Consider the following 12,207-nt stretch of genomic DNA (forward strand, 5'->3'; position numbering starts at 1 on the left):
AAAGATGCGTCAACGCGTGATTGGGTGGCAGCCAATCAACGCAAGGATGTGCAAGCTGAGGATAAAAGGCCGTTTCTTCAACTATAGCATCATCAACGTGCACTGTCCACACGAAGGGAGATCCGACGACGAGAAAGAAGCGTTATATGCGCAGCTGGAGCAGACATGCGCTGGATGCCCACTGCGGGACGTCAAAATCGTCATGAACGGTGACATGAACGCTCACATTGGTGACATGAACGCTCAGGTAGGAAGGGAGGAATTGTATAGACCGGTCATCGGACTGGATAGTCTGCATACCGTATCGAACGACAACGGCCAACGATGCATAAACTTTGCAGCCTCCCGCGGAATGGTAGTCCGAAGCACTTTCTTCTCCGACATCACAAACGTACGCACTTACCGCAGTGCGAATATTGAATTCGACCACTACCTCGTTGCAGTATGCCTGCGCTCAAAACTCTCGACGGTGATCAACACGCGTCGGAGTCGTCCGCCGCGGCTAAACATTGGGCGGCTACAAGACGGTAGACTAGTCCAAGACTACGGATCAGAGAAACGACTGGTATGACGGCGAATGTGAGCAGTCAGTTGAGGAGAAGAATGTAGTATGGGCGAGATTGTTGCAACACCGCACGAGGGCGAACGAGGCACGATAAAAACGAACGCGGAACAGACAAAACTCGATTTTCCGGAGGAAAAAGCGCCAGCAGAAAGATCGAGACCGTGAAGAGACGGAGGAACTGTACCGCGCTAATAACGCACGAAAGTTCTATGAGAAGTTGAACCGTTCACGTAAGGGCCACGTGCCACAGCCCGATATGTGTTAGGACATAAACAGGAACCTTCTTACAAACGAGCGTGAGGTGAAAGGTGGCGGCAGCACTACGAAGAGCACCTTAATGGCGATATGGCAGACAACGGTGGCGGTATGGTAATGAACCTAGGAGCATACGCGCAGGACATGCGACTTCCGACTCCGGATCTCCAGGAAATCCAGGAGGAGATCGGCCAGCTGAAACACAACAAAGCCCCTGGAGTTGACCAACTACTAGGAGAGCAGTTTAAACACGGTGGTGAAGCACTGGCTACAGCGCTGCACTGGGTGATTACCAAGGATTGGGAGGATGAGGTTCTGCCGCAGGAGTGGATGGAAGGTGTCGTGTGTCCCATCTACAAAAAGGGCGATAAGCTAGATTGTAGCAACTACCGCGCAATCACATTGCTGAACGCCGCGAACAAGGTACTTTCCCAAATTTTATGCCGCTGACTAACACCAATTGCAAAAGAGTTCGTGGGGCAGTACCAGGCGGGATTTATGGGTGAACGCTCTACCACAGACCAGGTGTTCGCCATACGTAAGGTATTGCAGAAATGCCGCGAATACAACGTGCCCACACATCATCTATTTATCGACTTCAAAGCCGCATATGATACAACGAATCGGGGCCAGCTATGGCAGCTAATGCACGAAAACGGATTTCCGGATAAACTGATACTGTTGATCAAGGCGACGATGGATCGGGTGATGTGCGTAGTTCGAGTTTTAGGGGCATTCTCGAGTCCCTTCGAAACGCGTAGAGGGTTACGGCAAGGTGATGATCTTTCGTGTCTGCTATTCAACATCGCTTTGGAAGGAGTAATACGAAGAGCAGGGATTGACACGAGTGGTACGATTTTCACGAAGTCCGTTCAGTTATTTGGTTTCGCCGACGACATTGATATCATGGCACGTAACTTTGAGAGGATGGAGGAAGCCTACATCAGACTGAAAAGCGAAGCTAAACGGATTGGACTAGTCATCAACACGTCGAAGACGAAGAACATGATAGGAAGAGGGTCAAGAGAGGTCAATGTAAGCCACCCACCACGAGTTTCTATCGGTGGTGACGAAATCGAGGTGGTTGAAGAATTCGTGTACTTGTAAATTGTAAAATTGTAAATTTTGAGCCCCTTCCGTTCTCACTAACGCTTTTTGTATGAAAGATGATTTTTTTTCTTGAATTAGACGCAACGTTGAGACATAACCCGGGTAGAGGTGAATAACAAACAAATAACATAATAATAACAAATCTTGCTATGATATCAGATTTAATTATTCCTATGTTATTTATTAATAACATAAAATAGCATCCCAACAACAAATTTTGTTATAATAGTAAAATTAGTTATTTATATGTTATTGTAAAAAGGAGCAGAACAACAAATAAAGAACAAATTTTGCAATCATAGCAAAGTTTGTTATTCATTTATCATTTGCATTTTCAACATATCAATAATAACTGATTTTGATATTTTCTTTTCATCAAATATTTTGCTATTGGTTTGTTATTATAATAGCAAAATCAGTTATTTATGAGTTATTTTCTAGAGCAATGTCTGTTATTATTTTTGCTATTTTAGCAACTATATCAAACAAACTAATATCATATTTTGCTATTCAGTTATTCATATATTAATAGTAAAATTTGATATTATTTTGCTGTTTTCTTCTACCCGGGAACTCTCCCCCTCAAAATGTTACGTAAATTGTGTTATTCGTCAAATTCAATTAAAGTGGCATTATATACTCAGATAAAATTTGAAAAAAAGAAGCATTCTAAAAAATCTAGCGGTAATGTTGTATTTCTCGTTCATTAGAAGAAAATGTATTTTGGTCATAACTTTTGAGCCCAAAGTCTGATCCAACCCATTTTTGATAGGGAACAATGGAACAACATTCTCTAAAGAATAAAACTTGTTGCGAGTAAATCGGATTAGGGTAAGTGCCTAAAAAAGAGTTAAGATTATTTTTGCTCCCACACATACAGACATTTACACACACTTACACAGACATCACCTTAACACATCAAACTGAGTCGATCGGTTTACACTATGGGTGTTCGGACTTTCTTTTAAATGTTTTTGGAGCGATTATATAGCTTCTACGCATACTTTGTATACGAAAAAGGCTAAAATGGGCTAATTTCAAATTCATGTATCACAAAATGGTGAATTTGGGCAGAATTTCATTCATGGTCCTCAAAGCTTAAGAGTTCAACAGTTTAGTGCATGATGTTTCATTGCGGGGTACCAAGCTGTTTTGTTCGTTAAATATTGCGTAAAATATGCTTCTACAAAACTACTTAAAACTAAATTCTGGACGGATCTATTATTACATTATTAAACCAATTGCATAGATCTGTTTAAGAGCTTTGCAACGATATATAAATATGTTTCTTATGAGACGGAATTATATCACATCGCACGTAGAAATGTCATTTCTAGAAGGGGTCAGTTTGAACAACCTCCCAGTCCCTCCACCAAACCCTCGTTAGTCGCCGGATCCGCAGCCTATACGGTGGCGTTTGGGGCACGCACCTTACCGTCCCGGCTGCCTGATGACGACTGACAACTTATTCTTCTCGGAGGCATTCCTCCAACGTTACCCGGATAAATGGCAACCGAACAATGCAACGATCATCGGATGGATGGCATAAACAAACGGACACAATGGACTCACAATTAGATGGATTGGCAACGACAACAAAAATGAAAAGTGGAAATCTAAAAAGAGATTCTGTGTGGATTCTGTACAGCAGAACACCACAGTAGATCTCGGCATAGTAGCGGCTAAGAAACACAGACTGCCTACCAAATAAAGAAAAAAAAACAAGAGGTCGAAGAAAAAGAAGGTAGACAAATTTACAGATGGTTGAAGGGAAAGAAAGTTGGAAGGGGCTGGGAATCGAACCCATGACCTTCCGCTTATAAAGCGGACGTGTAGCCGACTAACCCATGGGACGCCCCCTGCAAAATAACTCTCATTTCGGTCAATTTTGAAAGTCAAATTTAAAAATTTATTTTCGGTTCCAGTTAACAAAAATTGTTTAGTGCAATCCCCTTTCGACCGCATAAAAATTGTTTTGATTGTGCTGCCATTCAGTTCAATGCCTCAGTCTGTCAAACAACTAACACACATGCTTAATGCAACGTACACACCAGTCAAGCAGTTTGACGAACCTTGACTCCGCCCCCAAGAAAACGCTTCGGTTGCTGCTTTGTTTGAACGTATGTGAAGTTGTTCGAACAACCATTTGACAGTTGGCGGCTCGGTTGGAAAAAAATTAAAACGGTTTGATTTTGGTTTGAGTTGTCGGGGGTGGAGTCAAGGTTTGCCGAACATGTTTGAGCATTTGTAGTGAAGTTGCACAAACCCCCATATATTTTTTGATGGTTGGTGCTCAAGTTAGCGCTTCGGTCGTTCGTGTTGTTGGGCGAATAAATTGTTTGTTCGTGCCGCTGTTGGTACAACTTGATGGATGTTTGAATAAACGAGAGGTGGAGTCAATGTTGGTCGAACTGCTTGACCGTGTGTACGTTCCATAACATGTACGTGGGTAGCGCTGCCAACAAATTTCTATTATGAAATTATTTCTCCTGTTTCAAACTTTTGGAATAGTATAAAATTTTAGTATGAATGACGAGTGTGTATGAAAAATATATATTTGGAAGACTTTATTTTTATTATGGAAAATAATTGAAAAACCCACTTTTACTGACTGCATGATGTATTATCAGATGTGTAACACAAGATTCTTTCAGTTCAAACCGTCTGGTTGGCAACGCGTTTTTCGACTGTAAACAAGGCGACGAAGAAAAATAATTTTAAACGCTCTTAAGTTTAGAAAAACAGATCATTTGAACACCTTTCGGCAATTTTTTTTTCAATTATAATTCATTCGAGCAATAAATATTGCTTTTATTTAGTGCGCAGTGAGAAATTTATGAGGAAAACTACGGTGAAAATCAGTCAATGACCGGCGGAGCGAAAAACGGTCGCAATGGCAACGTATGAAAATGCATGAAATCGTGAAAATAATACTGGCGTCACTTGAACTTTTTGCTTGCTTCTTATGGATGCAAAAAGTAAACAAGTCGAATTGGAACCGCTTCCCGAGCAGGAGAAATTGGCTCAATAATACCTAATTCTGGTATTGATACCATACTCTGTTATGAACTAGCCCTAGATAAGAGGTAAAATACCAGAGGAATAATACCAAAAACTAATATGCACAATACTTAAGCCATAACAAACTCAGTTATTAAATTGAATTTTAATACCAAATGCATAACCAATTATTATTCGTTTGGTATTGAAATACTTAAGCATGGTATGCCTCAAGTATTCTGCATATAATTTTTTGGTATTATTTTTTGGTATTTTACCTCTTATGCAAGGCTAAATCATACCAATTTCTGTTATCGAGCTCGTCGCTCCTGCTCGGGTTTTGACGGTTCGATCAAGGAGAATTTCAGCCCCAGGCTGGCACGTCTCGTTAGCTTCCGAGCCTCTTGAAAGGAGGCTTTCGAGACTCTTGAAAGGAGGCTTTCGAGACTCTTGAAAGGAGGCTTCCGAGCCTCTTGAAAGGAGGCTTCCGAGCCTCTTGAAAGGAGGCTTCCGAGCCTCTTGAAAGGAGGCTTCCGAGCCTCTTGAAAGGAGGCTTCCGAGCCTCTTGAAAGGAGGCTTCTGAGCCTCTTGAAAGGAGGCTTCCGAGCCTCTTGAAAGGAGGCTTCCGAGCCTCTTGAAAGGAGGCTTCCGAGCCTCTTGAAAGGAGGCTTCCGAGCCTTTGATAGGAGACTTCCGAGCCTCTTGAAAGGAGGCTTCCAAACCTTTTGAAAGGAGGCTTCCGAGCCTCTTGAAAGGAGGCTTCCGAGCCTCTTGAAAGGAAGCTTCCGAGCCTCTTGAAAGGAGCCCAAGTAGCACACGCAACATTGTCCTAAAAGCACCTTGTTTCTATTCAGTTTCATTGAAGGCATTGGAAAAACATCAAAGTATGAAAAAGTTGCATCAAGATGTCAAAAACGTTCGAATTGTGATCAATGTTTCATTAAAACTGCAATGCAGTACGTGTTTGACATTTGGAAACAAACAAACAAAGAATACTGCACTTCATGTTGCAAACAAGAAACAAAATCATTAAGTTGCATATTTTTTACCATGTAACTTAAATGCGTCTTCGCCGATCTCTTGTTGTAGTATTTATAATTTAGAGCAACACATTTTGGCGATCCTGCCAATTTATTATTTGGATCCTGACGCTGATTTCAATAGGTTAGTTGCATTCAGAGTTTCATATGTTTATTAGTAAAATATTGAATGGTTGAAAAACACAAGGTGTGAATTCTGGAATCTGGAATCCAGGAAAGGTGATTTGGAAAATCATCAAGTGCAGCGGGATAGTGGTTGGAAAATCACAAAGTGCGTCTGGAAGACCGCTGGAAAACGGATTGTGGTTTGGTAAATCACAAAGCGCGTCGGGAAGACCGCTGGAAAACGGATTGTGGTTTGGTAAATCACAAAGCGCGTCTAGAAGACCGCTGGAAAACGGATTGTGGTTTGGAAATTCACAAAGCGCGTCGGAAAGACCGCTGGAAAACGGATTTTTGGTTGGAAAATCACAAAGCGCGTCTGGAAGACCGCTGGAAAACAGATAATGGTTTGGTAAATAACAAAGTGCGTCTGGAAGACCGCTAGAAAACGGATTGTGGTTTGGTAAATCACAAAACGCGTCGGGATGACCGTTGGAAAACGGATTGTGGTTTGGAAAACAACAAAGCGCGTCGGGAAGACCGCTGGAAAACGGATTGTGGTTTGGAAATTCACAAAGCGCGTCGGGAAGACCACTGGAAAACGTATTGTGGTTTGGTAAATCATGAAGTGCGTCGGGAAGACCGCTGGAAAATGGATTGTGGTTTGGAAAATCACAAAGCGTGTCGGAAAGACCGCTAGAAAACGGATTGTGGTTTGCAAAATCACAAAGCGCGTCGGGAAGACCACTGGAAAACGGATTGTGTTTGGAAAATCACAAAGCGCGTCGGGAAGACCACTGGAAAACGAATTGTGGTATGGAAAATCACTAAGCTCTTCGGGAAGACCCCTGGATAATGGACTAAAGTTTAGAAGATCATAAAGCGTGTCAGGAAAAACGCTGGAAAATTGGTTGTGGTTTGGAAAATCACAAAGCTATTTTGGAAGACTGCTGGAAAATGGTTTGGGGTGTGGAAATTCACAAAGCGCGTTTTGCGCAAACATTTAAACGATACAATCTATTTACTTCCATATCGTGGTTCTGCGATTAAAAACCACGATGTAACGACAAGTTTATTTTGGAGTTCAATGTCAATGTTCAACTTCGTCTCGCGCATATAACTTAGAAGAAAATCATTGCGCCCTATGCTAGAGGATTTGTTTTGCCTTTTTTATGAGAGATGAAGGGGAATTACTTAATACATTAACACCTCAGCGTGTCAATTGGTGATCAGCAGGCCATGACTCGTCCTCTTCTTGTCAGACCTCCGTGGTGTGCACACGCATCGTCGGAGAGCTGCTGTCATCGCATATCGTTCCGGCAAGGGCAACACACCAGTAAACCAACTGGATTTTCCTTCGTCGCACGGATAACGTAGGAAAAAGTGCAAAAAGTCTCAGTTGCAAAATTCAATTCTACTGCATTTCAAGTAAGTAACACCGGAATGTAATTTAAATGACTGCAGATCGTAGTGTACACTTTTTTCTATCTCGCCAGATGATTAGTTCATTATTTTAGTTTACGATTCGCGAGTATTTAGTGATTTAGAATTACTAGCGCCATGGACGAATTAGCGCACAATTCTATAGGCATATTTTCCAAAAAAAACGTGTTTATTACGCCTCTAGATTTTTTTAAATTTGAAAAATACTGCCGCTTTATTTTGGACCAATAAGGGGTCGTACACATATTACGTAAGCACTTATGGGGGAGGGGGTTCTGTCGTTTTTTACGCACCATATAAATAAAAAAACATTTGTATGGAGGAGGAGGGGCCGAAAATCCCAGAAAAATTACGTACGTAATAAGTGTACGACCCCTAACATCAGGACGGTTCACACTGGATCACTTTCTCATTTTTTTTTTGAATTTTTGAAATAGAGGCTTAAAAAAATGGGCCTTGAATGAGTCAAAGAATCTCCTGAGACACTGAAACGAGATAAAATTGTTGATGGGAAATATCAATTGTTGGTGCAGATAAAGTGGGTGCATTGCGATTTTAGAGGGGTGTGTCGAAGTGCAATAGACCACGAGACTTGTCGTTCCTCTATTACATGCAGCAGTGTTTATAAAAAATGTTTCCAAATGTACGTAGCTGCATTACGTAATATTCCAGCTATACTACTGCTAAACTAATCCCTTATTTAAACCATACTTCTTATCTCGCTTTAAAGCACAAGTTCTTTCTCACCAGGTAACCGTATTCATTGAAGGTCCATTCTTTTCTTCCCCAGCGCCAACGGGCAAACCGGTGACGACAATCGCCCACAACACCAGCGCCAGCTCGCTGTACATCTCGTGGAAACCCCCACCGCCGGACACGATCCTGGGCGAGTTCCTTGGCTACCGGATCACGTACCGCAAGCGGGATCCCAATTCGGAGGATGTCAAGGAAATTTACATCCGTGACAGTTCCGTGGAGGTGAGTTTCATCCCATTCGGCAAAGGGGTCCAACTTCCTACACTTGGCTCCGCCAAGTGGTCGCGTAGGGTTGGAGGAAAGATTGATTCGATTTCCCGGAGGATGTAGTGTGCGATGGGTTTTCCCTTTCCTCCTGGAACGTGGGAAAAGGGACCATGAATTGGGGAATGGAAATTTATTCCGAGTGGGGGAGTGGAGTCAGGTTTCGACTATTTGTACAAACAAATCAGTTTCGGCTCACATACTGCCAATTCGGCTTTGAGAAGTTCAATACGGAAAATAGTAGGGCGAACAGCGGGGCGGGTGGAAGTGCTAGGCTCCATTAGCACACATTGAATGGCTGTGGAACGTGTAGAAAGGTAAATCAATTTCGATTAATGGCCAGTCATTTATTAGGCGAGACTTCTCACAGGCAAAATGTGATATTTCCTACACCCCACAACGCTGGGTTGTCGACGGAGTTTAATGAATAGCCCAAATTGAAGTCATTTAAGTGTTTCTTGGAGTGGGTGATATAATTCAGTGATGTTCGCCGATGGGCTTCCATTGATTGATTCGCACGGAACTTGACTTTGGAAATTGAATTGTTGATCTGTGGGTTTTAATGAGACGATACCTATATTAATGATTTGATTATTTTGGCCGAAGAAATTCAGAATAAATAGGCGCCTAAATAGGAATTGGGATTACGCCTCAAACAGTTTGCAAATTTGAGGAATGCGATTAATTTGTACAGTATTTTCCTGTGCTTGTCTTTTCAAAATTGGTCGGAGAGCTTTCTCAGGTACGGCCAAAGCCGTGTTTGAGTGCCGAAATATAGAATATGTTTTGCCTTTCTCGTACAGCAATGCTCAGAGGCTCATAGTGTTACGAAATATTATGTCAAACCCTAAGTGTAAATGCAACAAGCAATGGTGCTAGCAACATAGAAGCGACGAAATACGAATACACTGGGGTTACTTTTTACGGTTTTTTACGCGGATTTTGGGATTTACGCGGATTTTCAAAAAAGTATTGAAATCACGTAAATATCGTAAAAAGTTGATTTTTGATCTTTTTCAAGGGAAAACAATTAGAGTACGATGGAGGTACGATGCCATTAGAGCGTCATTAATCATTAGTCATTCGAACGAAAACCGTAAGTCCCGAAGGTCGTTTGACCACAGCCGTTAGTTCGAATTAGAACTGAGAAGTGAGAAATGAGGAATAATATGATAGATGTGAGAAGCAAAAAGGGACAAGTGAGAAGGGATGACTAAGAAGGAAAAGTGTGAAGTGAGGTGAGGTGAGGAAGTGAGAAGTAAGAAGTGAGAAGTAAGAAGTGAGAAGTAAGAAGTGAGAAGCGAGAAGTAGGTAGTGAGAAGTGAGATGTGAGAGGTGACAAGTGAAAATTGAGATTTTATATTGGAGAAGTGAGAAATAATATGTGAGAGGTGAGAAGTGATAAGTGAGAAATGAGAATCATATGTGTGATGTGAGATGAGAAAAGCAAGAAGGAAGAAGTGAGGAGTCTGAAGTGAGAAGCGAGAAGTAATAAGTAAGTAGGGAGAAATGAAAAGTGACAAGTAAGAGGCGAGAAGTGGATAATGAGAAGTGAGTAATGAGATAAATATGTGAGATGTGAGAAGAGAGAAGTGAGAAGTGAAAAGTGATAAGTGAGAAGCGGGAAGTGAGAAGTGAGAAGCGATAAGTAGGAAATGATATTGAAGTAACAAATGAGAAATTAGATACGATTTAAGATGTAAGAAGTGAGAAGCGAGAATAGAGAAGTAGGAAGTGAAAAATGAGAAGTGTGGAAGAAGTAGTGTGTACAGAAACACTCGAACGACTAAATTAAAACGAATTCATCACAAAAAGTATAATGTACTAGATCTTGGGGAATAAATAAATATAGTGTGTCAGTTATGAGCTTTTCTATTTTTGAAAAGTGAGAAATCAAAAACTAGATTAACACGTATTCTTAAAGTGTTAAGTGAGAAGTGAGGAGTAAGAAGTGAATAATGAGAAGTAAAAACTGAGAAGTAAGAAACGAGAGGTATGAAACGGAAAGCGAGTAGGGAAAAGTAAAAAGTGAAGGGTGAGAAGTAAGATGTGCGAAGTAGAGGTGTGCGCCGGTCCGAAAATCGTCGGCGTCGGCGTTTGTCATAATTTTGGTCGTCGGCGTGGCGTCTTTTTAATTCCATTCGATTTTTTTATTTTTCCGAGACATTTTCAAGTTATATATCGTCGTAACAATCTACGGGGCTGTTCACAAATTACGTAACGCTATAGGAGGAGGGTGGAGTCAGGTCAAGCGTTACGGTTCATACAAAAAAATAAAGCTTCCATACAAAAGTTGTTACGAGGGGAGCGTGGGGAGTTACGAGGGGAGCGAAATCGGCAAAAATAGCATTACATAATTTGTGAACGAACTCTAATGTACGTCCCCGGCCCAGATAACGCAAAATTTTCAAATGGAATTTATTTTCTAATTTTCCACGGAAATTAGTTTAAAGTTTCCAAAAGAAAACTTTGTAGAATTTTCAAGGGAGGGTCTCCGGAAATCCAAAAAAAAAAAATAGCAGAAAATTCTACGGAATAATCAGGAAAAATTATTCAGAATTATCACGGGAAATTGTTGCAAATTTCTACAGAAAATTGTTCAACATATCCTGGTGAAGCTCTTCGAAATTTCTGCTGAATATTTTCACAGAAAATTCTTCAAAATATCAGCGGGAAACTCTTAGGACTTTTCATGAGAAAATCCCTGAAATTTTTACGGTACATTTTCTGGAAATTCCACGGAAAACTGTTCAAAAAGTGGATTTAATAAATTCTTTGGATTTTAAAGGAAAATTGTTTGGAATTTCTATGAGAAATTCTTTGGAAGTCCCATGGGATTCTTTTATATTCTTTTTGGAAAATTAAGGGAGTTTCTTAAGATTTATTCGGTAATACTTTTGTATTGTCCATAAGAATTTCACGGGAAATAATGCAAAAAGAGAAAAGGTCGTTTGACCGAGAGCCATTCGACGAAAAGTTATTTGGCCAAACACATGTTACGCTGAAAGTCATCTAGCCGAATTCCATTTGGCCAAAACTAATATTTGAGCGAAACGGTTATTGATTCGAAAACCGTTAATTTCATTTGACCGAAAGCGAAATTTGGCAGAAAAAGGTGTTTGCCCAACAGATCTTTTCGACGAATAGGTCATCTGGTTGAAAATGCCATTTTGCGGAAGGTCACGGTAGATCTCAGCAATTTGTAAAACTTTTTTATGTTTAGATATCTGTCAAAGTTGCTGAAAATCTGCTAATAGTTTGCCGAAAGCCATTTAACAAAGGTAATTTATGCCGGGATATCTGTTTGTTTGTTTGCTTGTTGTACACACGGTTGTGCGGATTTTCCAGAAATGAAAACTGATTGTATATGATCAAAAATCTCGATCCGTTTAGTCAAATGACATTTTCGATCAAAAGGCCTTTCTGTCAAACGACTTTTTCGAGCAAAGGATCAGTTCGGCCGAACGACATTTTCGGCCGTGTGATTAAATGAAATTTTAAGCCAACGGTGGAGGACTGGGGTCATTTCAAAATTCACGGAAAGTTAAAAAAATCAGCCAAACGACCATTTCGGCAAACGGCATTTTCGGTTAAATGACCTATTTAGACAAGTTACTTTTTGGCCATATGATCAATTTGGCCGAATGAAACTTACGACCGTATGTCCATTTC

General features: G+C 40.9%; 1 protein-coding gene across 1 annotated transcript in view; it reads left to right on the top strand.

Annotated features, from left to right (window-relative positions):
- LOC134206349 (protein sidekick-2-like) overlaps positions 1–12,207 on the top strand; it is a 403,216-nt gene that overhangs the window by 330,785 nt on the left and 60,224 nt on the right. Inside the window, exon 6 of the mRNA XM_062682055.1 lies at positions 8,306–8,493. Within this exon, the coding sequence (XP_062538039.1) occupies positions 8,306–8,493 (188 nt within the window). The remainder of the gene's footprint in view (positions 1–8,305; positions 8,494–12,207) is intronic.

Source organism: Armigeres subalbatus, chromosome 1 (genome assembly GCF_024139115.2).
Source record: "Armigeres subalbatus isolate Guangzhou_Male chromosome 1, GZ_Asu_2, whole genome shotgun sequence".
Lineage (NCBI taxonomy): Eukaryota > Metazoa > Arthropoda > Insecta > Diptera > Culicidae > Armigeres > Armigeres subalbatus.